Below are 26,689 nucleotides of genomic sequence, written 5' to 3'. Positions count from 1 at the left end.
ACATAAATCAACCTTTCCTCCTGCTGTTGCAGATGAGCTGGTGACCCCCAGCAGCGTAACCTCGTCTCCCTCCGGTGGTGGGAAAGTGACGGTACAGCGCTGTAAACCAGGCCAGTTTGCATGTCAGCACAGCGAACAGTGCGTCTCTGTCTCTGTGCTTTGTGACGGTCGACCGGACTGCAAGGACCACTCTGATGAGATCAACTGTGGTGAGAGCTGATGGATACTGGGTCATATACATTTTTCATTGCTGTTCTTTTGAGTCACTTATACCAGTTTCTAGTCCCTCACCTTATCTTCATCTTTAGGTACAGCCCCAACCAGAGGTTCACCAGGGCTGCAGAACCAGACCAGCTCCACGGGGAGACCAGGTTTCCGTGATGGCAGTACAACAGGTGCCCCAGGCCTCCATACCACCAGGTCCCAAGGTCACCTTCCTGGTGTGGCTACATCAGGTCAGCCTGGACTTCAGAAAACTATGATTGGTTATTGATCATATCTAATTTTCGCTCGTTGTTGGTTTAGCTTTAACAGATGTTTTTTTTTTTTTTTTTTTTGTCCTAAATGATCTGGGCATTGGACCACCAAACATCCCGTCTACCCAGGAGTCACCACAGGTCAGCCTGGACTTCACCGCACTACAACCCCTCACTCTGGAAGGCCTGGTCTACAAACCACAAAAGGTGCGTGAACCTAGCTTGTTATCCGACAATCAGACAGGACCTATGGTTCAAAGCCCTTCACTGTTCAGAATAGAGATTTATTTCTGCCTCTATTTTGTTTTTATTTACAGCCCAGTGGATCACCACTGCCCCCGATGACGGTGGCCTACCCAGAGTGCTTTGCGTGGAGGGCCAGTTTGCATGCCGGTCATTTGGCTGCGTGGACTCTGCGCAGGTGTGTGACGGCAGACAGGACTGTTTGGACGGGTCAGATGAGGAACGCTGTGGTACGCATCAACACCGTCTCAGGGGTGATGATGATGATGATGCTGAGATCAGGTTTACATCTGTATGTTTGAGGTCATTGTCATGCTGTGGAAGGAATTTTAGACCAATCAGATGCCTCCCTGACAGTATTCTATGATGGATAAGAATCTAAACATCTAAAGTGCCTAAAACTTTTGCACAGTTTTGTATAATTTTATAATAAACTTCAAAATGTCAAATATAAAGTGAATTAAAAAAGAAGTTATTTTAAATGCCCTTTGATGTGTTAGTTATGTAAAATGTCTTAATAAAGTTGGATAAAGTTTTGTTTTTCCATGTCTCATCAGGCACCACAGTCAGACCCGTGGTGACTTCTCAGCGCCCCCTGGTGCCCAGCCCATGCTCTCCTAAGCAGTTCCCCTGTGAGAGTGGGGAGTGTGTTCACCTGGACCGCAGGTGTGACCTACAGAAGGACTGTGTGGATGGGTCTGATGAGAAAGACTGTGGTAGGTTTTAATTCCACTTCAAAATTGATGATGAAATATAAAATAATATATATATTTTTTACATCCTTTTTCCTCTCCTCTTCTCTAGTGGACTGCATCATGTCCCCATGGACAGCTTGGAGTGCATGCAGTGTGTCCTGTGGTCTGGGCTCCTTGTTTCGGCAGAGGGACATACTGAGGGAGGCTCTGCCTGGAGGGGCCTGTGGTGGAGCCCAGTTCGACAGTCGAGCCTGTTTTCCACTTGCATGTCCTGGTCTGTCATTTGAACCTGATGTCATATAAAACGCATCTTTCCCAAACAAACGGTATCTGATGTACTGATTATCTTAAACTCGTTCTCTCCTGTCTCGTCTTGCAGTTGATGGTCGCTGGTCTGAGTGGACAGAATGGTCGGAGTGCGATGCTCAGTGTGGAGGTGGAGTGAGGCGGAGGAACAGAACCTGCTCTGCTCCCCCTCCTAAGAATGGCGGGCGAGACTGTGAGGGCGTGACCCGGCAGAGCCAGATCTGCAACAGCCAGCCCTGCACCAAAGACATCGCCACACAGACAGGTGACATTCAAACAGTAAACTATGCTGATGGTGTTTAAACCATTAAAGTATTTTCTTGTAGCCTGAAGACAGTGGTTCAACACTCTTTAGCTGATCACCTCGTTCACATCATTGCTGCAAAGTTAAATCTGCAAACTTTCTGAGTTAAACTTCTCTTCTGTGTATGTTTGCTAACAAACTGACCGGTTTGTTCAGGCTGTTTGAACGGCATGGTGCTGGTGACTGAGGCAGACTGCCAGGCTGGAAGAGTCCAACCTTGTCCTCCCACCTGCTCACACCTCAGCTTGGCCAACAACTGCACTGCAGCATGCATACTGGGTAGGACGCACTGGATATTTAGAGTTTTAGATTATAATGTTTGTGCAGTTGCAGTGACAACACAACTATGTGTGTGTTGTACTTGAGTGGGAAGTGCCATGCAAAAATGTAAATGCTCTCTTACCTTGATTTACAAAGCTTGTGCTCATTCACAATCACAAAGTTATTGTATATAAAACAAGCAAATGTATAATAACACCTCTTATGTGCTTGTTTAGATTCAAATATGCTCAAGAGAAACTGTAAATTGTCATTGCTGTAACTGTCAAGAGCAAAGTCATGGTTTAAGATGCATTTGGGTGTTTTGTGTTAGTGCTGCCAAAATCAAAATGCTCTCATTTCATCAGTAAATATGAGGATGAAATAAAGCACTGGAGACGAGGCCAAATTACACCGTTTATGGTCCACTGTCTGTTCATTGATTTCTGACTGTGATTAAGTGGATTGGCAATTTCACAATTTATCACATTATTCAGACTATAAAGCGACAAACCTGCACTGAAACAGTGCCAGTGATATTTTTGCTAGAAGGATTATTTTTGCTGGGCTCATTCAGTGGTCGCTAAAACACTGATGAAGACATAAATTATGTCTTTCTCCAGGCTGTCGCTGTCCCAATGGTCTGTACCTTCAGGAGGGGCGATGTGTAAATGCCAGCCAATGTGTCTGTCACTGGGACAGCCAAACACTGCAGCCAGGACAGACAGTCAGCAGGGACCAGTGTACCACATGGTGAGAAACCACAGACACATTTATTTTTTTATTTTTTTTACTTTGGAAGCGAGCCTTGTTTTCATTACTGGTGGCATTTCTAAAAATGCTAACTGACTAAAATGTGACTTTCTTAAATCGCACATAACTTCAGTTTTGAGTTTATTTTTCCAAATTATGAAAATGTTTTGTCTTGTCTTATTCTGTCTTAGTTCTTTGTATTGATTTCTCCCTAAGTAAAAAAATAAAATAAAAATCTGACTGTGAGAAATTCTCCATTAGTGTGTGCAGGGATGGACAAGTCACCTGTGACACCTCCAGCTGTGTGATGAGCTGTCATTGGTCAGCCTGGTCGTCATGGTCCCCATGTGATGTAACCTGTGGTCTGGGGCTACAGCAACGCTACAGGTGAGCCTAAGCACCTTATTCTTTGGTGGATGGAGCTAAAACACTTTGACCCCTTTTCAGAACAGAAATCTACTAATATTGATTGATTAATATTTCTCTGTTTACAATGTTTTCTTCTAACTGCTCATAATAAATATTCTACGTTTTCAAATTCTTGGTACACATTAACTTTGGAGTTAATGTGTGGGAGTTTTTAAGCCCGGACTTTGTCTTATCAGGTCCCCGGTGAACCCAGCAGGAGCAGTCAGAGTCCAGCCCTGTCCCGGAGAGTCCACTGAGGCCCGCAGCTGCTCCAGCCCCTGCCTCCCTGGTATAGCTGCTCAAACTCCATGCACAATACAGTAACACTAATGCTGTCACACTCAGCGTTTTTATTTTTTATTTCAATTGAGATCTAAGGCGTTATTTATTTTCATTTTATTTTATCATCTAACACATCCCCTTTAAATGGCACCCAGATCAGTTTGTACACCGCCCTAAAATCAAATACTTCTCTTGTGCAGTGCTCCCAGATGGAGTTTGGAGTAAATGGACTGACTGGTCAGAGTGCAGCAAGACATGTTTCAACCTCGTAGATGAGGTCGGGATCAGACGCCGATTCCGCAGCTGCAACCACACACTCACACCGTTCAACCACACACACTCTGGTTGTGATGGAGACAGCGAGGAGCAAGAGCCTTGCAACACCGTGCACTGTCCAGGTATGCTGATGGACGTTGTGTCTAATAATTACTCAGTTTCTCCGCTACCCACGTATAATTAGTTTTTATGTTGGATTAAAAAGCTGATTTCAGTTCTGTACTTGCAGTGAACGGCGGCTGGTCAGCCTGGTCACCGTGGTCTCAGTGTTCATCTGAGTGTGACTCTGGTGTCCAAACCAGAGAGCGATTCTGCAGTTCACCCTCACCACAGCATGGGGGCAGCAGCTGCCTCGGGCCACACATCCAGACCAGAGACTGCAACTCTCACCCCTGCTCAGGTGCTGCATCATGTTCTCTCATTACTGTGTGAATTAGAACAAACTTGGTGGTGTTGTTTTCTTGGATTGTACTCTATTTTTCAGTTGTTTCTGTTTTTTTAATACACCACATTAATATTGTGTCCCTGTGCTAAGTCTTATTTTACCCTCATGCTCCTCTCAGGTGAGTGTCCGGAGGGCATGGTGTACATGACAGCAGCAGAGTGCGAGGCCCACGGCGGTGCGTGTCCGCGGGTATGTTTGGACATGACCTCCACCGATGTGCAGTGTGCCACAGCCTGTTATGATGGCTGCTACTGTGCCCCGGGCTTCTACCTGCTGAACGGCAGCTGTGTGCCCTTGGCACAGTGTCCGTGTTACCATCAGGGGGAGATGCACCCAGCCGGGGCCACCCTGCTTGTCGATTCCTGCAATAACTGGTACTGTTATGACAAAAATGATACCTCCTGTTTACTCATAGGGTGGATGAAATTTGGTCTAAAAACATCCATGTGTCTCTCACAGTACCTGCACTAATGGAGAGATGGAATGTGGAACAGCTCCTTGCCCTGGTTAGTGTTTAATATCAACTTTGAATGTACATTTTTATTTCTACCTTTGCTTTCTATCCCTCCATATTCCTCACTTTCATTTCACGTTTTCCCATCTCTTTCTTACTGTCTCTTTCTCTAACCTGTGTATATGCATGTTAGTGGACTGTGGCTGGAGCAGCTGGACCCATTGGAGCACCTGTAGTCGAACATGTGATGTTGGTGTGAGGAGGAGGTATCGTTCAGGAACTAATCCTCCTCCAGCGTTTGGGGGTCGTCCCTGCAAAGGAGACAGAATTGGGATCGATACCTGCAGCATTGAACCCTGCTTTGGTCAGTAAACTTACACTGTTTGTAATGTTTTCTTGTTATAAAGCTAAAAACTTAAAAATGAAAAGACTTTGTCCAAATGTATTGTAACTGTTTCATTTTTTTCTTGTAAACCCGATTAGATATTAAAAGCAAATCACAGATTTAAATACAAGTTTATCCGGTTGTGTTGTTTTTGCAGGTGTGAAGGAGCCATGGAGCGCGTGGTCGGACTGCTCAGTCACATGCGGAGGAGGCTACAGGACCCGAACCCGAGGGCCGATTCGAATCCATGGCACAGCTCAGCAGTTCAGCGCCTGTAATCTGCAGCCCTGCGGTAAAGCAAGAACTACGCACTCATCTACTGTTGTGTCTTCAAGAAGACAGCAGGATCTATTTTACACCTGTGTCATATTGATGAAGTAAGATGGTGTATTTGTAGAGGCCAGTAAGGTAAACGATTTTATGTGCTCAGGTGATGGCCGAGTGTGTCCTCCAGGCCAGGAGTGGAAACAGTGTGTGAGGGGGTCAGTGTCGTGTGCGGACCTCACAATGGACCTCAGCAGGAACTGCACACCAGGCTGCCAGTGTCCACAAGGGACTGTCCAACAGGTGGGTGGGATGGATGGATATACACAAACATATACAGACACAAATATACAGGAGTGACAGCCTTATTGTTCCTGATCCTCTGTATTCCCAGGACGGTGTGTGTGTGCAGGAGTCTGACTGCCGCTGTGAGGTGGACGGGAAACAGTACAAACCAGGAGACACTGTTCCCGCAGACTGCAACAACTGGTATTTACAATGAATCAGTTTAACTCCACCAGCTCCACCTTTCTGTCCATCAGTATGTGAATATAAAATTCTGATTTAAGTGTTTTTATATTTCAGTACATGTGAAGCAGGGAGGCTGGTAAACTGCTCTCGAAGCAGCTGCAGTGGTAGGAAAAAACTCACTGAATTCACCTTTAATGCAGCCACTGTTTTTTTTTTTCCTGTGCTTTGTCTTTTACTTTGTGTCATGTCATAGCTTTCACAACACTAACAGTGGTTTGTAGTGATGTGAAACCTCACTTTATCTTTCTTGTTTTGCTCTTACACACACACACACACTCACTCACACACTCTTTCTCTGCAGTTGATGGCCAGTGGTCCGTGTGGACTCCTTGGGGTCAGTGTTCAGTGTCGTGTGGAGCAGGTCTCCAGTCTCGGTACCGGTTCTGTTCTAGTCCTCAGCGCTCCGGAAGCGGCCTGCCATGTCTGGGGCCTCACAGAGAGGACCAAGTCTGCATCAGCACCCCATGTGACCGTACGTTTACTTTCTGTAAATTTGTATTGACACTCTAATAATAAATAAATATGCTGGCATTCATTGATATTACCCTGATATTTTTAAAAGACTGGTTGATTCATGGGTTTACCAGCTAATGTTGAAGTCACATATGCAGTTGATTAGTCTACATTGGTTGTTTAATTGTTTCCGTTTTTGTACGTCTTCCTCCCGATGTGTCGGCTCTTTCCAGGCGACGGTGGGTGGGGTCAGTGGAGTAACTGGACGGACTGCACCAAGTCATGCGGCGGGGGTATTCGGAGCCGGAGGAGAGAGTGTGACAGTCCCAGTCCGGAGGGGGAGGGGAATTACTGTGAGGGGCTGGGAACTGAGGTCATAGCCTGCAACACTGATCACTGTCCAGGTCCGTTTACAGAGTGTGTGAACTGTGTGTGTGTGTTGTCTGTGTGCTTATGTTGTGTTTTCTCCACAGCAGAGTACAGCTGGTTCTATGTCAGTGTTCTTCTCTATGTGTTTTCAGTCGCTCCGTGTTCTCAGGTTCCTGGCACAGTGTTCAGTAGCTGTGGTCCCTCCTGCCCTCGCTCCTGTGATGACCTGGCAGTGAGTATCACACCTGTTTTAAACATGACTCACTGGTTTAAGATGAAGTCGTGCTTCATGGATAAAAACACTAACGTTTGTTGATGTTAAAGCGATTTCCTGCCTGTCCCCTCAGCACTGTGAGTGGCGATGTGAGCCGGGGTGCTACTGTACGGAGGGAAAGGTCCTGTCTGCTAATGGGACGGTTTGTGTAGAGAGAGAAGACTGTCCCTGCCTGGACATCAGCACTGGACAGTGGTTGGAACCAGGAGAGACCATCGAAGCCCATGATGGATGTAACAACTGGTCAGAATAATACAGTGACAAAGATCACCTGTAGTACATGCATGTGCACTGCATTTACATTTCACAGAGAAAAAAAAGGAAAGAAATGTTATTGTGGTTTTATTTCCTGTGTTTCAGTACCTGTGAAGGTGGGAGGCTCAACTGCACTAGGTACACCTGTCCAGGTGAGTAAGACCTGCTTTCAGTCTCTCGACTTAATGATTTATAGAAAATCTCCATGGGTGAATGATATTTGAGAATGGCCTTGAATGTAGATTTGTGTTTCCAGTGTCAGGTGACTGGTGTGAGTGGTCAGAGTGGACTCCCTGCTCCAGGACCTGTGGGGCAGAGTCGGTGTCCCGCTACAGGAGCTGTAGCTGCCCTGAGCCCAAGGCTGGAGGAGCGGCCTGCTCTGGAGAACAGGAAATACACAATGGGGTTGGAGTTCAGATCCAGAGACAGCCCTGCCCTGTCATCACCTTCTGTCCTGGTAAGACGCCACGCATTTTGTATCTCCTCCATGTTTTCCTCTCCTGCTTCTATTCCTTGTCACTTTTTTTTTTAATCTTTGTCTCTAACTCATCTTTTGATATCTTTCTCTTCAGGTAGCCAGATGTATCTATGCCTCCTTGTTTTCCTTTTCAGTTCCCAGCTTTCACTCCTTGTTGCTTTCTTTTTCTTTTCCTCACACTCTCTCTCTCTGTAGTCCATGGTTCATGGAGTCCCTGGTCTCTGTGGTCGGACTGTGACGGGTGCGCCGGGTCGTCCGCTCGCACCAGGGAATGCAACAGTCCTCCTGCCAGGTTCGGTGGCCTGCCCTGTCTTGGAGAGAGCAGGCAGAGCCGCGGTTGCCATGACAACATCACCGTCTGCTCAGGTCGGCATAATAAAGGATTTTATATGAATTGTGGATGTATGTAGAAAAGGGAAGTTACTGGATTAAAATGGGGACAGAATGAGGAAATCTGTCCCTGCTGGTGAAGCCTGGGAGAGAGAAAAGAGACTGTCTGAGCCTGTTGAAATGAAATGGCTGTCTGAAAAGGAAGATTAATGAACTGTCTGTTTTGGTTGAACTCTCGTTGCCCTCCCATGTTCTGTTCCATGTCCAACCCCTGTAATTCCTCCTGTCTTCTGAAGACTGTGGTGGAGGCCAGGAAGAATGGCCTTGTGGGAAGCCCTGTCCTCGCTCCTGTTCAGATCTCCATGGCGACACAGTGTGCTTGGACTCCCCTGGGTGCAGCCGGACTTGCGGTTGTCCAGGTGACATGGTTCTGCAGGATGGAGTGTGTGTGACCAGGGACGAGTGTCGCTGCAAATACCACAACAGCTCTGCTACGGGTTAGATCCACAATCTGTTATGTTGAATGGTTAAAGTGTGTTGGACTAAGCAGACATTAGTCCAGTCCACGGATTTTTGTCTCTGGTTATTGAGTTCTGTCTTGTTGTTGTTTTCTTTCTGGGCAGGTGGTCTAGATTCCAGTAATGCATCGTGGGTATGGCCTGGTGAATCTGACTGGCAGATTGCAAACCCAGGAGACAGCATCATCAGCGACTGCAAAAACTGGTAGAAAACACAGGCTCATCAACATTTTGGTTCTTCACTTTGTTTTTGATCAGGTTAAATAATCTCTACTCTAACTTCGTCTCAGTTCATGTGAGGCTGGGGTTCTGCAGTGTCAGTCAGTCCCTGGTTGCAATGTTGACGGTGGCTGGAGCCAGTGGGGAGCCTGGACCGAGTGCTCGCTCCCTTGCGGAGGAGGAATCACGTTCAGGAGACGCCAGTGTGATAATCCATCTCCTCAGAGCGGTGGAAGAGGCTGCCTGGGAGCCACTGAACAGCAGAAAGACTGCAACGTACACCTGTGTACAGGTAGCACTGCCTGACCAGTGCAACTTTAAACATGCTTTAGTTTTAGAATAGATAGAAGATTAAAATTACAACGAGTTCTAATGAGATAAACAGTCTTTGAAATGAAATCGTCTTTCTGTTTGCTGGCTTGTCTCCGTGTGTTTCTGCCTCCAGACTCAGTGGGCCCGTGGCTGCCCTGGTCTCAGTGGTCGGTGTGTTCGGTCAGCTGTGGTGGAGGGCAGCAGTCCCGCACTCGTCTCTGCAGCTCCCCGCCCTGCAGCGGCCTCAGTCGCCAGAGCAAGATGTGCAACACCCAGGTCTGCCTCGGTGAGTCCCCGTTTCCTGTAGAATATCCCTGTGACGTTGTTAATTGTAAGATCCAGTGCTTATCTTGGTGCTGTTTGAATGTTGTTGTTGCAGATGTGGGCTGCCCTCCAGGCAGGCTATACAGGGAGTGTGAGCGTGGGGAAGGCTGTCCGTTCAGCTGCGCTCAGGTCAGTGGCAGGGAGGGCTGCTACTCAGATGGCTGCGAGGAAGGCTGCCACTGCCCTCCACAGACCTACCAACACCACGGAGTCTGCCTGCAGGTGGGTTCACTGTCATCTGAGGTTTTTAGCACTATATATAAATCTTAATTATGCTTACACCAGAACTTAAACCACAAAGGACAAAAATTAGCATTCAGCACATTTCTGAAATTACAATTCAAAAATGAAGGAATGCTTTTTTTGTTTAACGTGATTCAGTAATGTGTGTGTTTCAGGAGTGTCCATGTCTGGTCGACGGAGAGTTTCTGGCTTCCTTGCAGAGTGTATCTCTCACGCCGGTCTCATCTCTGCTCCTCTACAACATCTCTGAGGGAATGGAACTTCAGTCCGGAGACACGCTGGTCCATGACTGCAGCACATGGTGAGCAGAGGATCATGGGAATATTTCCAACAATACTACATACTACAGGGTATCTGTAACTTTTTAAAACACCCAATAGATTTTAAAAATGAGGTATCTAAGCCTCAAGTCACCTTCATGTCCTCATCATCACTGCTGTCAACAAACCCTTCAAACCACTTAGCAGCTTAAACCTTCTTCCCTCCTGCTCCCTGCAGCGGCTGTGAACATGGCAGGTGGAATTGTTCCTTGGAGCGCTGCCCCGTCGACGGTGGCCTGTCACCCTGGGGCCCCTGGAGCCCATGCTCGCTATCCTGTGGAGGTCTGGGACTGAAAACACGCTCCAGGGGTTGCACTCACCCCGCTCCGGCCCACGGAGGGAGAGATTGCCAGGGGCCACGCCAGGAAACCACCTACTGTCAGGCCCCTGACTGCCCAGGTAGAGGGGGTAGTTTAGGCTGAGTAGGTGCAGCAGCTAGAATGACATCAGTCACAGTGAGGGACATTGGTTTGGGACTGTGATTGTGGGAATGTGAATGCACTGAATTTAATCATGTTTAATTGGTCGTATCAAAGACAGTGTATACAGCCAGGTATGTGCACAATACTAAACAATGGAGCTTGTACTGATAATTAATTTTGACATGTTTTGTGCAGTGATTGTTGGTCCTACAGAAGAACCAGTTGTACCTGGTAAGTCATCTTTTTATACAGCTTCCTTCTGCCTGACTGGTCTGAGCTGTTTTGCTGTCTCGATGGTGATTGTTGTTGTCATGTTGTGATTCCCCTCTTGAGATAATAAAGATTTTGTTTGCACGTCTCCCCCACTCATCATCCTCTTCCATCTTCTTCAGATGAGGATGCTGGCTTCTCTCCCTGGTCGTTGTGGAGTCCCTGCACGAAGACCTGCAGCGATGCTCTCCGGCCGGCCGTGAAGTCCCGTCATCGACAGTGTATAAAACCTCCCTGCTCTGGAAGCTCTCACCAAGAGAAGCCCTGCAACCTGCCTCAGTGTCCAGGTGCCACCAGCTTTCCAGCTTGTCATCCTTTTAACAGTGTGTCTCCTTCAAATCAAGCAGTGTTGGTGTCTTGTGACAACATAACATTTCCAACAGCAACAAGTAAATAGCGAGGTTACCAGAGTTAGTTTGGGCCTTTATGTTGTGCACTACAGAGCAGCAGGCCACAGGTTTAAATCTAGTACAGTAAGCAGGGACAGCTAAAGGAAAGGACCCGTTAAAAAGCAGTTGTGTGCACTATACGAGACAACAGAGGATGAATGAAGAGAGCACATGTTGTAAGTAATGATCTACCCCCCCCCCCTACCCACCCTAAACATTTCTTCACAGACTGAATTTTATTGCATCTGTTGGTTTGTTATGTGGGATTGTTTGCCAGTGGCTTGGTTTATAATTTTCAACAGGCTTATCTCACAGATGACAGAAGAGATTTTTTTAGTGGACTTGTTTTATGTACTGATCAGCACAAACATCAGGGGAGATTAGTACTGGAAAGCTGTATTTTTTTTTTAGCAACTTTGTTTGAGACTATAGTTTTATGTGTGTAAGAGCTTAATTTATTCAAATCTAACTAGAAGCGAGGCAGCTGATCTGTTTACTCATTTATTTGATCTAAAATTTTTATTCCAACAAAAGGGATGAATAGAAACAGAGAGGAATACATTCCTGAAAAAAAAAATACCATGTTTTATGTGTGTGATTGTGGGAATTCTGTCTGTGTGTGTGTGCACAGTGAGGCAAGATATTCAGCTTGTGATGTATTCCCAGATGTAGGTGAGGTATGCACGGGAGCCGACTGTGCGAGGAGGAACTGTTCGTGGACAGAGTGGGGGGAGTGGGGCTCGTGCTCGCGATCTTGTGGAGTGGGTCAGCAGCAGAGGATCCGAACCTTCCACAGCCCCGGGGCCAACGGCTCGTGGTGCGAAGACATCCTCGGAGGGAACCAGGAGCAGCGCTTCTGTAACATCAGGCCCTGCAGAGGTCAGCCAACCAGAGCGGCGTGTAGAGTCGAGTTGTGGTTTTCAGTTCAGCCCACTCAGTAAACAACCAGTGATTCCCATTTATTTCAGCATGGTATGAAAATCAAACTGGATCATTGGAAAGCTACTTGAGATAGGAAGGCCTTTACATCCAGAACTAGGGTTCAAACCCGTGACGAAAAATCACCACAGGTTGCTTCATTTCTTGGGGTCAGAATCCAAAAAGTTAGGGATTCACTAGTTTGTGTTTGTAGTCATGATTGCTTATGTGTCTGGACGATGTAGTGGATGGAGGTTGGTCCCGGTGGAGTCCCTGGTCCCGCTGTGATAAGCGCTGTGGCGGCGGACGCTCCATACGCACTCGTTCCTGCTCCAGCCCTCCACCCAAGAACGGTGGGAAAAAGTGTGAAGGAGAGAAGAACCAGGTCAAACCCTGCAACACCAAACCCTGCGGTGAGACAGACCCCACATCTTCACACACTTGTTGAGTTTAGAAACATCTGCCACCTTAAGGTTAGCTCACCCTGTGCACGGTTGAACGCTCATTGATTCGGCGTGCGGCTGTTTTCTCAGGTCTTTGTGTTCAAAAAGTCAGCACGGCCTGCGATTAGCATTCTTGGTGAGGGATGTTATGCGAAGAAAATGCCTGTGGCCTCATGGGGAAAATTCATGACCTTCTGTTTGTGTTCTGTCAGATGAGAAAGGTTGCCCGCCGGGCCAGGAGTTCGTGCCGTGTGCCAACCAGTGTCCGCAGCGCTGCTCGGACCTCCAGCAGGGCATAGAGTGCCAGGGCAACACCGAATGTCAGCCTGGCTGTCGCTGCCCTAAAGGTACCGAGCCTGCTATCATTTTATTAACAGATAAGCCACGGTGTGTGTTTGTTTGTTTGTGTGTGTGTGTGTGTGTGTGTGTTTGTCTGCATATATGAGTGACTCTTCCCTAAAGGTCCTGGGCCTGCTGGTATTGAACAGATAAGCACCATTTATTCGAATGTGCATGTGGGTTGCTGAAATAGCCCGGGTCAGATCTTCAAGCACTCAATATTTGATAATGACCTTCTGTACATTGAGATTTCAGTCTCTGGGATTTCTGCCTCTGCTCTGCTCTGATACAGTGGAGGTGAATTGAAATTTTACGTGGGTGCTCCAGAGTTGCCGCACATACCATGTTGGAGCCCCTGTTTCAGCTTAAAAGAAAACAACTTCAGTGCTTACAACTTGTTCCTACTTCCCTAAAGCTAACAAAAATGTTACATAACAGTGTGATTTGTTCTGATTGCTGTAAAATTCTGTTAAAAAAACAATTCAACAGCAACATATTTAGACAAACACCACTGTCAGCAGCTTTTACGGAGACTACACTCATCTAGGAAATATTTAAAATTGATTGTTCACGCTGAGATCTATAGATTATCTCAAGACCTACTGGGAAAACTGATTCTGGAGAGAGACATTTCTTTTTCCAGTTCTGTGAACAGAATAAATGAAGTTACGCTCTCACCCATTTTATTGGGGTGGAGTTGGAGATAAATGTCTTTAAAACCTGGAAAAGTAAAACCTAAACTATCTGGACGGATAAATACCACCAGAGGTAAGAGATAAAATATGTTTAATACAGTTTCAGTGAAGTGATGTAAATCAGCTGCTGCCCAGGTCTGTTCATTAACATAGCACATAGTTTAAATGACTAATACACAGTGTGTGTGTGTGTCTGTGTGTGCCCAGGCCAGTTGCAGCAGGACGGGATGTGTGTGCAGCTTTGGCAGTGTGACTGTGTGGACTCACTGGGACAGACTTGGGCAGCAGGCAGCTGGCATCAGGTGGACTGTAACAACTGCAGCTGCTCCGATGGACAGCTTCTCTGCACCAATCACAGCTGCCAGGCTGCCTGTGTTTGGAGCTCGTGGTCCAGTTGGGCGTCATGCAGCGTTTCCTGTGGGCAGGGCCAGAGAACCAGATACAGGTGAGGAAAAGAAATTCACAAATACCTGTTTATGCCCATATTAATATATTTTTCTTCATGTTCATTTTGTGTCACTGTTGTGTTTCAGGTCTCTGATCCCAGAGACTGAAGGAACAGATTGCCAGTTTGAGGAAGTCCAGCATAAATCCTGCGACCCAGGACCCTGCCCGCCTCTCTGTCTCCATGACAACCAGGAACTCAGCGTGGGAGACACCTGGCTGCAGGGAGAGTGTAAACAATGGTGAGACGGACGAATGCGAACACACAGAGGGAAAGAATATTTGGCTGAAAAGGAAGTGAGAATTTAAGGGATTCCACTCTGTGTTCCAAGCACTTTCTTGTTTGTTTTGCCTCCTAGCACGTGTACGCCTGAGGGAGATTACTGCCAAGACATAGACTGCAGAGGTGGGTCACAACATTTTATTTTAAAAGATACAGAATAAATGAAGTGGGCCTGAATGTGATACAATAACACGGATTCTGCTGCAAATGTGTTAAGCTGCAGTATGACTGGCATGCAGCCAGATTGCTGGGAAAAAATACATTTTAAATGAAAAAGTCTTGTGTGTTGTTGCCAGTGGACGGTGGTTGGACCCCCTGGTCAGTTTGGTCTGACTGCTCAGTGACCTGTGGACAGGGGACAGAGGTTCGAACTCGTGCCTGCATCAACCCCCCACCACGAAACAATGGGTCTTACTGCAGTGGGCCAGAGAGAGAAAGCCAGGGATGTCACACCCCTCCCTGTCTGGGTTTGTATACACTCAGAAATGCAGTTATGCAGAATTAATTTGTCTCTTCCCAAAAAACAGACATCATTTGTAGTTATAATATTTCTGTTCATACTGTATGTGCTGTATAATCTTGGAAAAGAAGAATGTCAGTAAGCTACGGCTGTGAAGGAAAATACATTTCATATTTGCTCTGATTGTATTAACTCCTTGTCTCCAGATGACCTTTGCCCCTGGTCGCCATGGTCACCGTGCTCCCGGAGCTGTGGTGCAGGGTCTGTGTCGCGGCGCAGGGTGTGTGTGTGTGAGGAGGGAGGCGATTCAGCGTGTCCCGCTGAGATGGAGGCTGAGAGGAACAGAGAGGAGACACAGCTGTGCTACAAACAGCCCTGTCCAGGTGTTTACAGACGAAACTTGACAATGTTGTTTTTTTTCCAAAGTTCAGAAACGTTGGGCAGTTAATTTGTTTTGTCATTTCTGAGCCTCCTATTTGCGATGGGTCTGTCTGACAGTGCCTGATCAAAAACAGGAAATATCATATAAAATACTGGAGATGATAGATGTTCTAAGATTGTGATGAGTAAATCTAGTTTGGTGTGAGATGCAGTAATTTAGCAAATAAAATTATATCTTATATATAATCCAGCCCTAACTTTAGATAAATTGGTCACTTGATTATGCAGTGATTGATTTGATATTAGTGATCTATTTGTCATTGTTAGTGTCAGATCGTTATGGTTGCTAAGTGAATTTTTGTTTGTGCTGTAATTGTGTTTAAGTTGTTGATGCCACCCTTATATTGACTGTGAAAGCCGATAACCTAATGTTTGGTGTATAAATAGAAAATAGATCCATTATACATTGATTAACTTAGCAACAGACTCACCGGGACCAGCTCTGCCCACCACTGGATCAAGAATACAAGTTCCTGAGCTGCTTCACAGACTCTAAATCAATCACAACAGCCTGAAGTGTTTGTATAAACCTGCGAATCACACCAGATTGGTTTATTTATCCTGTTTCTGCAGGTTGTCCCATGTCGGAGTGGAGCGTTTGGTCTCAGTGCTCCTGTGTGTCTCAGAGGCAGCAGCGATACCGTGTTGCTCTCTCCCCGGCCACCAGGGGACAACAGTGCACTCCTGTTGAGACGCAGAGCAGGACCTGCAGCCTCAGCCAATGTGACGGTGAGTTAATGAGCATGGTAAAAGTCTATTCTATTCTATTCTGTTCTATTTCTATACCCTGAAACAATCAGATTGGCACCAAAGGGACATAAACACAATCAAGCACCTTTCAAGTGTTTTTTTCTTTTTAGTCAAAACTTGTGTTTCACAGATTACATGAATATGATTGTGAGTGTGAGTGTGTGACTGTGTGCATGTTGATATTGTCCAGGGACTAAAGTTCTTGTTGTTTATTGTCTTCTGTTTGCAGACTGTGAAGCTCCCTTCGTGTACTCAGGCTGTGGTGCACCCTGTGAGAAGCAGTGTGCACTTCAGGGTCGGGGAGATCTGTGTTTAGGTGTCAGGGAGTGTACACCTGGCTGCTACTGCCCACAGGTGAATTCTTTCATCAGCACCTAGTCTGCTTTATTGCAGAAATTTGCATTCAAAGAGGTCAAACTGTTTTTTACTCACCATAAAGTGAATTGGATCATTCTACTAATGTCAAAATCTGCAAAGCTGCCATTTGTGTTTATGATATTTATTCCACATGAGTAAATTTCTGTCTGGCACTAAAAGTTCCCTCATAACAGTTATTACAAACTCTGTATTTGCATTGTGGAGCTTTTAAATACATATAATTAATAATATAATTAGTTTAAAACTGGGCCCTGATAAGACAAGCAGTCAGCAGAAGCTCTAATGTCACATCAAAGCTGTATTTATCGAGTGTGCAGTCTAGTGTGTCTGTACGAGACCAGAGCGAAAATATATACTGGCATGGATTTAGAAAGTGTAATACGCTGTGCTACATATTGTTGTTAATACATCACGATGATATGAGTTGTGATGGCCATTTTATAATGTTGTTTGGCCCAGTTTTTTTTGGAGCTTCCAGCTTTGATTTATTGCAAAAAGCTGAGAAATCCTTTCTGATAGACTGATGATACAGCCCATACAGCAGAAGGGAGGGGAGGATAATGAAATATGGAACAGCAGAGCAGATCACCAGAGCAACACCAGCAGCCAGAATTCATTTAACAGCTATGGATTGCTTTTAAATTATATGTGACTGAACATTTAAATGCTCAGTGCATTTAAGTATATGTTTATATATGTTTTACAATTGGACTTTTTTAGCCTGCAGCATTTTTATATATACTGTATATTAATTAAGCCTTTTGCTGTAGATACAAGGGAGGAGAACTGTTAGCCATAAATGTTTTGACCTCCATCTTAAAACCAAATGAATCAAACGGAAAAAAAAGAAAAAAAAAAAAGAGAGAGAAAACACGGAGCTGGTTCTTCTTTTTCATGAATTGTGCTCCTTCCCCATTTCAGGGGCTGCTGCAGCAGAATGGTACCTGTGTCCCTCCAGAGGAATGTGGCTGCATCCACCTGCAGCACCAGGCTTCGGGGCAACCACCCACACCTGTCACCGTCCCTCAGGGCGCCGTGGTCACCATAGGCTGCAGTACCTGGTTAGACCCTAGCTGTTAAAAATAAAAGAAGCCATGGCAGAGACCTTAATGTTGTCTGCGCCAGTCCTCACGCACCGGAGTAGTTTGACTATCGGTTTTTACAATATAGATATTTTGAGCAACTGCCAGTGCAGGATAAAATGTTGTTAATATCTGTTTCTTGGCTGTTCTGCCTTCCAGCCTTTGCCATGATGGGACTTTGCAGTGTGACATGAGAGAGTGTGAAGGTGAGAAATCAGTTATGAGGGTAATGAGAAGAGCTCCTTCTTTAATAACCCCTTCATCCTGTTACCCTGCCTCTTTCTTTCTTTCCTTCTTTCAGTCATCGTCAGCGAGTGGTCAGAGTGGACTTCCTGTTCTCCCTGTGCACCCTCGTCCTCCCAGCAGCACGACACAGGGGTTATCGGTGGCAATAAAATGGTCTCAATCCAGAGGCGTTTCCGGGCCTGTTTGGACCTTGATTCTGGTCTTCCGGTCTCTGCAGAAGAAAAAGAGAGCCAATGTCCCGAACTGCTGGTAGAGGAGAGGCTCTGTCCAGATGCTAACATCTGCAGAGGTAATGCTGTTTGTCCAAGAGAACAAAAAGAGGTTCGCTCTTATCTTGGTCCACAAATGCAGCCGGTTCCTCAGTCTGCCCTCGTCAAGCTCCAGTTCCTCCTTTAACTCCGCAGTGAGGGAAAGTAACGAACGGGCCCCTCAGCACGCTGCAACAATATGACACTTTGCTACCAACAAAAGATTTCAAGCAGGCGAGACGCAGTGAACTAGTCCGAACTAGACAAGCATGGCACTTTAGAAAGAAATGAATTACAGATTGGGTCAGAGTGACTGTGACAGTGACTGTAGTGATGAAATAACTCCAGCATGGCTTTCTCTGGAGAGGAGAGGGAGATCATTTTATTTTGAAATGTGGGTAGAATACAGTGCAAGTCAAAGTTATTTGCATGGCGTTGTTTAACAGCACAAGTCAAAAGTGCTTTACATAAAAAGATGTTAAGTTGTATTAGAGATGCATCTCAGATACATCTAGATAGGAGTTCAAAGAATAAAAGATTAATATTTATAAGGAAAAAAAACAGGAGTGAAGTGACAGATATGATTAAATGTCTCCAAATTAAATTAATAGAAAGCAGAGGCAGACAAACAGTTCTCAAAGCAAAGCGTGGTGGTGCCTAAAAACTGAATGCAGCCTCTCTTTGTTTAACTTGGACTCTGGGAACAGTTTTGCTCACTGTTCCAGGCCGGTCTGAGACGGTCTGGATGGATCAGCAGATCAGAGGTGAATTTTGGTCCTAGACCATTTAGCGCTTTATGAACCAACTGCAGTATTTTGAAGTCAGTCATTCGACACGCAGGAAACCAGTTCAAAGATCTGAGAACTGGACTGATGCGATTCATATTCCTGGTCTTAGGGAGGATTTTAGCAGCAGCAGCAGCAGTCTGAATAATCTGCAGCTGTCTGATGGACTTTTCGCAGAGACCTGCACAGCAGTCAAGCCTGCAGGAGATAAAAGCAGGTTTTTTTCAACTGTTTCTGAGACGTTGATTGTGTAATTCTTCATATTTATTTATTAAAACGACAGCAGGCTGATGTTGTGATTTGCATAATGTGGATATTATTATTAGATCAGTGGCTACACAACGATTTCTCACTTGGTTCTTTATCTTTAACTTTACTAATCTGAGGTGAGCACTGATTTTCAGTTTTTCCTCTTTAGCACCAAAAACAGTTATTTACATATTTATCTTTGTTCAGTTACGGTGAATTTTGGCACATTGGTGCATTTACTGAGTGACTGTATGTGAACATAGTCTAATGGTCTGTTGATTATTGTTATGTAAAGTTACGATAGTTACGATAAGAGCAAAATAAGATTGCAAAGGATTCCGACCTGTTTAGTTCTGCGCCAGAAACTCACAGCAAGTTTTTCATCCTATCTACTGGCAGCACAATTGGATCATTTTAATGTTGTATAGTTTGGGGGCGTATTTTAAAAAGAAGTTTTTGACAGTGTGGAATCGTTTTTAGAATCGTGTGGTACCAGGCTTCCATTGGTTTTTTGTGTGGATGTTTATCGTGTGTCAGTTCAGCGCTGCCAGTATAGATTAATAGCTGCCGTCAGTAGATAGTTGAAGCGCTTGCAATCAGTATCCACAGTGAAAAATGTTATTGTGCATCCCGGCTGCCTCATTCTCATTATTTATTCCCCACAGGAATGAGAATAGAAGAGGGATCTGAGAGGAAAGGAAGAGTTAAATTCCACATATCTGTGGGGACACATGGAGTTGATTGGTTTTGGTGTCGTGTGTGCAAAAAAAAAAAAAAAAAAAAAAAGATTCATCCTGAAGTCAATCCCCTCAGCCCTCCATTCTTCTCAGCTCTTCCCCTTTGGATATGAATGGGAATGGCTGAGAATTACTACCATGCCCAGTGGACCTTAGGTTTGATTTGCATGTCATATGTGTGAAGTCTTGCTCTCCATCATAGAAGATCCAGATATTTAAAAAAAAAAAAAAAAAACTGCTTAATGATGATGAACAAAGATTTGATTAACTCATAAACAGTATAAATTCTCATCTCTAACATATAAATCAGAACGCTCATCAGTTTAAATATGCACATAAATCCATAAGCAATAAACACACACTTTGTTTTTTTATTCTTGATGATGATGAATATCACAACAATTACAGCTATTAGAGCAGTCATCATGATAATTGCAGTCATTATAAATAGGATGAGGACAGAGTTGAGGGTGGTTACGATAATCACTCCGTTCACTTCCAGATCTGTGTCAGTGGAGTGTGTGGAGTGCCTGGACAGCCTGTGCAGAGCCATGCAGCGGTGGAGTCAGGCAGCGCTACAGACGGCCCCTGGCCTCTCCTCTGGGCCCCCACTGTAAGAGCCAACAGACCCAGAGCCAGAGCTGCAACACAGGACTCTGCCTAGGTACAACTATCCTTTTTTTTTTTTATTCTAAACTCAAGTGGACTTAAATAATTGCATGGCAGAAAGGTTAGAATCTCATCTGCAATTTGTGGGTAACAATGACAGACTTATTTTACTGTCCAGCTTTTCATCCAGTCTTTCCAGCATCTATCAAATGATGGCAGAAACGACAGGAAATGTAAAACAAGTTTTGCAGCTCATGCAGTGAGCTTTACTCATCTATTTATTTATGAAGAGTGGGAAAGAAGGGTTTTCCTTGTTTCCTAGGTGAGCGCTGTGAGGACAGGGGACGCGCCTACCATGAGAGCTGTGCCAATCAGTGCCCTCGCAGCTGCACTGACTTATGGGAGCATGTCCAGTGTCTTCAAGGAGCCTGTCACGCTGGTAATCTTTGATCCAAAACCCAATCAGCAGATTCTTCTTAATAAATACTAAAATTTCTATTTCTCTTATTTATCCTTCTTTCTTTTTTTTTCTCAGGTTGTCGATGTCCAGAGGGACAGTTGCTGCAGGACGGCCACTGTGTGCCAGTGACGGAGTGTCGCTGTGGTATCCCATCAGGCAACGGGACACTGGAGTTCATCCCTAAAGAGGAGCTTACCGTGGACTGTAACACCTGGTGAGAACAGCTCCGTGTGAATTTAAATTTTTAGAAAGCAAAAGGTGAAAATTACAATAGTCTGAGTTTGTATAAAAAAAATGAATCCAAATTGATCCATAACATTAGAGGTGTCACTAGCGAGTTTTTATCTCATCTCTCCAAACAAACCCTGGCCTGCAGTGTGTGTGAGAATGGCACTCTGGCGTGCACCAAGCTTCCTTGCCCGGTTTACGAGCCCTGGAGCACGTGGAGCTCCTGCTCCGCTTCCTGTGGGCGTGGCCAAAGGACAAGGACACGCCTCTGCGAGGAGAGAGAGGGCGGGCCTTCGTGTGTGGCCACCACGCAGACAGAGAGCTGTGACCTGCCAGCATGTCCAGGTGTGAGATGAAATGCATCTCATTGCTTAGTTTGATGCAGTCGCATAGACTCATAGACTCCGTTGACTGTTTATTTCATGTCAATCCTCTGTCTTTGTCCTCCCTCTCTGTCTGCAGTGGGCTGTTTGCTGAGCGAGTGGTCGCCCTGGAGTGAGTGCAGTGCTACATGTGGCGGCGGGTTGTCGATGCGGAACAAGACGGTCCTCAGAGAGCCAGAGCCCGGTGGTACGGCCTGTGCTGGACCACTTGAACAGCACACTGTCTGTAACACCAACAGCTGCCTGCCTGGTAACAAACACACACACACCACTGAAAGTTGGAAATTCAGCACATTTGCATATTATCTACCCACAGAGCAGTATAAGTCCTGAATTATAGTTAAATTAAATTGGTTGCCAAACAACTCATAAGATTCTTGATAGGTGGTATTTTCAGTGAGTGTATTTATAACGTTGTGCAGTCGAAGGTGTGACCTCAAATGTGACTGAGCTGAGACAGACTGTAAAGTATGCAGAGAGAAAAACACACACTCGTGTCTGCGTTCTGAAATATACACGAGACAGGATGTGATTCGTTGTATGTTTGTTTGTGTGTGTGTGTGTGTGTGTGTGTTGCAGAGTGTCCCAGCGGGCAGGTGTTCAGTACCTGTTCAGGTTCCTGTCCCTACACCTGTGAGGACCTGTGGCCACACACTCAGTGTTTACTTGGACCCTGCACACCTGGGTGTACCTGCCCTCCTGGACAGGTCTGGACGTCTCTGTTTGTTGGTGTGTGTATGTGTGTGTGTGTTTGGAAAGAAGCTCTGATTCTTAACAGTTTTACTGTGTCGTCCCTCATAGGTGTTGTATAGAAACTCATGTGTGTCCCACGCTGAGTGTCCCTGTTCAGCTCTGTCCCTGCCGCCCGGTTACCAGAGCTTGAATATCAGCACTGTGGAGAGTACAGAAGATTTGCTGCCACCTGGAACAACTGTTCAGCACCTCTGCAACACATGGTAATACACTACACACAGTTTCATCTGAAAGTGTGTGATGTTGTTTCCTTCAAAGTGGAGCTGATGAAAAACCACCCTGAGTGCAAATAGCTGGCTGAGGAAACAGTAAACAGCTGATCACCGCTCAGTGGATTATAGAATACAGCGGGACACCGCTTGTGTCCTCCAGATCCAGGCATCAGATAGCTGCATCTGCAGGAGCCTGTTGTATGAGGAAATGTTTTATGCGGACTTGGGAAAATTCAGCAGCCGCTGAATTGAAGCACAGCAACTGATTCCCGGAGTAGGCCCTTAATCCTTTATGCATTTATAAGAGGAGGGAGCACAAAGAGCAGGAGGGGGATACGATAAGCATGGTTTACCATGCATTCTGCTGAATATTGCTGAGGTTCGTGCAGTTTCTTGAGCTTTCTTGAGTCTTGTCTGAAAAATTCTTTGTCTCCTAAGAGAAGGTGCAAACAGCATCGACAGGGCAGATTAAAATGAAGGTTGCAGTGGGGAAGAGAAACTGAAATGAGACTGTACTCCATAAATATTTTACTGGCAGGAGACAAAGGTGAGTGCCAAAAAAAAAAAAAAAAAGATGCATTTTTTAACAAACACCACAGCGGATGAGGAGTTATGGCTCTGTGTGTGGTCAGTGAACTTGAACTTCACTTTCACTGAGAGACTAATGCACTAATTTAAACTTCTTTTATCGAGTTGGTTCAAAGTTTTTTTTCTTTTTTTTTTAATCAGCAGCGCCTCCGTTTTTTATTTCCTCAGAAGTTTGTCCTTTCCTGCATATTAATGTCTTTATTCATCCCCTATAAAGAACGTGTGGCACATTTGAACAGTGGCTGGGCTTCATCAATCTAACCGTCCTCACAGGCGCCGGGTTCTATTATTGAAAGTGGATTGAATGTCCACATGAAACAGATAATAATTTACCTTATGAATAATTTTTTAGGCATGTATTGTAATGCACAGTGACAGCCTTCTCTCCTGCGTTGATTTGTTTGAGTCTGTGTCTCGTTCAATAGCTTCAAAAACACCTTACAACAAATAAATTTGTAATAAATCCCATTTGTTTCTTTTTATTTGAACCAGTACTCGATGTGGATTTTCCATGTATATTATTTTAATGCAGTATGTGACTATATCATTGTTTTTCATGTCCTATATCCATCCAGCTTTTATACTGTACAATCATTATTCTTTTTTTAGCTTAATTTTACAGTGACATGTTAATACATCTATCAATATGCTCAGTCTCTTAATTCTCTTAGTGCAAAACATGGAAAATCCCACATGTAACATTGTAATCTCAGTATTAATTGTATTATCATAATCATAGTCTTCATTGTTGAGACATGAATGTCATTAGTACATTATGTATGACCTAAAAAGTCCTCATACCTACACTATTTTTTCAGCTTTCTGCTTTATTCAATTTTACTGAAATAAACGTGAAACGTCTTTGTGACAGCGTGCACAGGGGTTTATGGGAAAAAAACGGTTTCAGCTTTAAGAAACACGATAGCAAGCAGCCGCACCGTCAGGTTGATCCTGGTCTGATTTATTCATGATGAAAGCAAAAATGAATGTGACACTGATATTTTGAAATTAGAAATGCTACTGTGTGAAGCACCAGCAGAGTTGAATTTCATTGTCTCAGTCAAACGGTGCTGTGACATCTACGGTAACAGATAGTCTGGCGTGCAGCAGACGTGTCGTAAGTCATTTCACCTTCCTCTGTGTTTTGATACTGATTTAATACAGTCTGCGATAGGCTCGGCTGTGTGACATGATGATTGTTTCGGTGCCTCCGTGTTCAGTAATATAATAATCTAACTATTTCGTCGTCATCTGACTTCACTCACTTGACTTTTCTCTCTAACTTTGTCCAGTGTGTGCCGGGGCGGAGCGTTCAACTGTACCTCAGAGCTCTGCGATGGTGAGTGATGCTCTGCCACAGCTGCATGTCTGTCACTCTGCAAGGCCTCTCTCTTTTAGCAGTGAAAGCACCAGCAATAATAATCTTTGGTCAAACTGTCAGGACGATGATAGATATGTCAACCTATCTATAGTTACTAACAGCTGCTGCAACAGTTGGCTCAAATAACTGAGCGACAGCACACATCAATCACAGCCTACAGAGCTGTGACTGGGTTTTTTGGTTTCGTAAACATGCGCTAACATCTTAAACTAGCCGGGGAAGACAGAGCTGAATGATAGTGGGGGGTGGAGTGTCATGATGTGCAACCTCTCACGTCCTCATGAGGGACCTGAATGTGTAAATATCTCTGTGGTTTGACCTGGGAGTTTTTTCTATCATGATCTGATCAGTCGTGCCTTTTATCCTCCCCCTGCCTCCTCTCTCCTCTGAATTTGGAAATGGCGTAACGTATTTAAAAAAAATAAATAAAACAACTGAGTAAAAGGCACTAAAAGTCATTGACAGTAAATAATTAATGAAATAATAAAAAAAAATGAACGAACTCAGAATTCACTTCAAACACTTCTCTGAGTCAGTCTGTCAGTCTTTGTGACAGTTGTAGTGAACCTGTGGAGCAGATAGTCTCCCATTATCTTTAAAAACACAGCATGCATCTCTTAATTTTGCTGTTGGGAAACTAACGGACATGAATCATCTTCTCACGCTTGCTACTCCTTCTGCAGCATGTGCATAAGGCAACATTTTTTTTTTTGCACGTACTGCTTTACTGCTGCACGTAAATGAAAATAAAAGTATCACTGACCTGAAGCTGTGGGTTTATATTCTTTTGCCATCCTCTCTTCTTACATGTACAGTGGACTGTGAGTGGTCCAGCTGGTCCCAGTGGAGTCCGTGCTCAGCCAGCTGTGGTACGGGGCAACAGAGCTCCACCAGACTTGTTGTGAAGCCCAGGCAGTATAGAGGGGCAGCATGTGAGGGCCCAGACCACCGCACCATGACCTGCATGGCCCCCGACTGTGGTGAGTAAGAAGAGGGGGCATAGGGCATGTTTTATTGATCACCATAAACGATAATACTAACAATAACAACAATATTTATGGCAGTGTGGAACCTCAAGGCTCTTGTCTTTTCGTACAGTATGTTTCAGCTTTATAAGAGAATTCTTCTAATGCACTCATTTTCTGTCCACACCGCCTTTTCCTTCCTCCAACTCCCTTTCCTCCACCAATTCATCATTAAATCTCTCAACTTTTTCAATTTCCCCTCCTCATCCTACCAACGTGTCACATCTTCCCTTCTCTTTCTATTTCCTCCTCTCTTCTCTGGCACCTTCTTTGCACTCATCTTACTCCTGCCCCCTCTCCTCCTCCTCCTCCTCTGCAGTCTGTCCTGACGGGGAGCAGTGGAGGAGGAGCATGTCAGAGGAGGTCTTGCTGTGCGAGAGGAGCTGCCAGGACATTTACTCCTCCTTTCCTGGTAACTGCAGTCACTCTGCTGAGGGCTGCGTGTGCCGGGAGGGGCTTTATCGAAACACGGAGGGTGTATGTGTCATCCCCGCCCTCTGCCCCTGCCATGACCAGGGCATCCTGCGAGAGGTACACACACACACAAACACACACACACACACACACACACACACACACTGGCTTACACCCAGCTAAACGGACATCTGCTGCCCAGCTATCTTGGCGGCTTGTACCCATTGTGCCTGCCCCATTGTGGCGTGTGTCTGAACCTTATCAATAGCCCGGTGTTTACGTTCCGTCCCATTCACTCCCATTGTGTTATTTACTCATAAAGAATTGCCTATTAGAAGATGAGTGACATGCCCCGTGGGCCACATTACACCACAATGCCTCTGCAGCCCTCAGCCTCATCAATTATGTAGAAAGTGCCGCAGAAAGCCGGCACTTGGACGGCAACTGGGCAAGCCTGCCAGGAATTATTTATGAAGGAGGGGATATTATAGGATTATAAGAATTAATCATACATTGACAAGAGGTCAGATCCCCCCTCTCTTGATATTCCTTCTCTTTCATTCGCTTGTTTCTTTCTTTGCCCCTTCATACTGCTTTCTTTGCGGGATTATTATTCAGTCTCTCTCTCTCCATCCCTTTTTCTCTTTATCCTAGTTCCACCTCAGCCTTCCTCTCTCTCTCTCTCTCTCTCTCTCTTTCTTTCTCCCCATTTGTCAGCCCATTCGCCAGCCCCTCAGTGATTCTGTCTGCCCACCTCCTCTGTTTCTGGCTCCCTCTCCCTCTGTCTCTGCCGGCCCGTGATGACTAATGTCCATATAAAGACCCTCTATGGTTTTCTAATCAACCACCTCGTGATTATTATGCCAAATGGTTCAGTGTGAG

The 26,689-nt window shown here is 45.2% G+C and overlaps 1 protein-coding gene across 1 annotated transcript in view; it reads left to right on the top strand.

The window, feature by feature from the left end:
• sspo (SCO-spondin) overlaps positions 1-26,689 on the top strand; it is a 56,140-nt gene that overhangs the window by 19,943 nt on the left and 9,508 nt on the right. Inside the window, exons 54-112 of the mRNA XM_041065404.1 lie at positions 33-209; positions 309-485; positions 606-683; positions 794-949; positions 1,277-1,435; positions 1,524-1,688; positions 1,794-1,985; positions 2,181-2,303; positions 2,906-3,035; positions 3,297-3,422; positions 3,641-3,732; positions 3,926-4,123; positions 4,231-4,401; positions 4,565-4,820; positions 4,906-4,952; positions 5,094-5,264; positions 5,443-5,577; positions 5,716-5,852; positions 5,944-6,038; positions 6,135-6,184; positions 6,382-6,552; positions 6,767-6,937; positions 7,055-7,134; positions 7,250-7,419; positions 7,537-7,583; positions 7,688-7,888; positions 8,105-8,275; positions 8,536-8,736; positions 8,863-8,962; positions 9,048-9,268; positions 9,422-9,574; positions 9,668-9,834; positions 10,011-10,156; positions 10,354-10,574; positions 10,793-10,828; positions 10,990-11,154; positions 11,929-12,135; positions 12,420-12,587; positions 12,830-12,964; positions 13,859-14,096; positions 14,185-14,337; positions 14,455-14,501; positions 14,675-14,845; positions 15,045-15,221; positions 15,853-16,008; positions 16,259-16,383; positions 17,329-17,468; positions 17,649-17,695; positions 17,791-18,024; positions 20,257-20,418; positions 20,686-20,802; positions 20,899-21,037; positions 21,200-21,396; positions 21,514-21,684; positions 22,014-22,141; positions 22,236-22,390; positions 24,280-24,326; positions 25,184-25,348; positions 25,713-25,924. Of these exons, the coding sequence (XP_040921338.1) occupies positions 33-209; positions 309-485; positions 606-683; positions 794-949; positions 1,277-1,435; positions 1,524-1,688; positions 1,794-1,985; positions 2,181-2,303; positions 2,906-3,035; positions 3,297-3,422; positions 3,641-3,732; positions 3,926-4,123; positions 4,231-4,401; positions 4,565-4,820; positions 4,906-4,952; positions 5,094-5,264; positions 5,443-5,577; positions 5,716-5,852; positions 5,944-6,038; positions 6,135-6,184; positions 6,382-6,552; positions 6,767-6,937; positions 7,055-7,134; positions 7,250-7,419; positions 7,537-7,583; positions 7,688-7,888; positions 8,105-8,275; positions 8,536-8,736; positions 8,863-8,962; positions 9,048-9,268; positions 9,422-9,574; positions 9,668-9,834; positions 10,011-10,156; positions 10,354-10,574; positions 10,793-10,828; positions 10,990-11,154; positions 11,929-12,135; positions 12,420-12,587; positions 12,830-12,964; positions 13,859-14,096; positions 14,185-14,337; positions 14,455-14,501; positions 14,675-14,845; positions 15,045-15,221; positions 15,853-16,008; positions 16,259-16,383; positions 17,329-17,468; positions 17,649-17,695; positions 17,791-18,024; positions 20,257-20,418; positions 20,686-20,802; positions 20,899-21,037; positions 21,200-21,396; positions 21,514-21,684; positions 22,014-22,141; positions 22,236-22,390; positions 24,280-24,326; positions 25,184-25,348; positions 25,713-25,924 (8,747 nt within the window). The remainder of the gene's footprint in view (positions 1-32; positions 210-308; positions 486-605; positions 684-793; positions 950-1,276; positions 1,436-1,523; positions 1,689-1,793; positions 1,986-2,180; positions 2,304-2,905; positions 3,036-3,296; positions 3,423-3,640; positions 3,733-3,925; positions 4,124-4,230; positions 4,402-4,564; positions 4,821-4,905; positions 4,953-5,093; positions 5,265-5,442; positions 5,578-5,715; positions 5,853-5,943; positions 6,039-6,134; positions 6,185-6,381; positions 6,553-6,766; positions 6,938-7,054; positions 7,135-7,249; positions 7,420-7,536; positions 7,584-7,687; positions 7,889-8,104; positions 8,276-8,535; positions 8,737-8,862; positions 8,963-9,047; positions 9,269-9,421; positions 9,575-9,667; positions 9,835-10,010; positions 10,157-10,353; positions 10,575-10,792; positions 10,829-10,989; positions 11,155-11,928; positions 12,136-12,419; positions 12,588-12,829; positions 12,965-13,858; positions 14,097-14,184; positions 14,338-14,454; positions 14,502-14,674; positions 14,846-15,044; positions 15,222-15,852; positions 16,009-16,258; positions 16,384-17,328; positions 17,469-17,648; positions 17,696-17,790; positions 18,025-20,256; positions 20,419-20,685; positions 20,803-20,898; positions 21,038-21,199; positions 21,397-21,513; positions 21,685-22,013; positions 22,142-22,235; positions 22,391-24,279; positions 24,327-25,183; positions 25,349-25,712; positions 25,925-26,689) is intronic.

This window comes from Toxotes jaculatrix, chromosome 20 (genome assembly GCF_017976425.1).
Source record: "Toxotes jaculatrix isolate fToxJac2 chromosome 20, fToxJac2.pri, whole genome shotgun sequence".
Taxonomy (NCBI): Eukaryota; Metazoa; Chordata; class Actinopteri; family Toxotidae; genus Toxotes; species Toxotes jaculatrix.
Note: the sequence above shows the minus strand (reverse complement) of the source record. Positions and strands in the feature narration are given on the sequence as shown.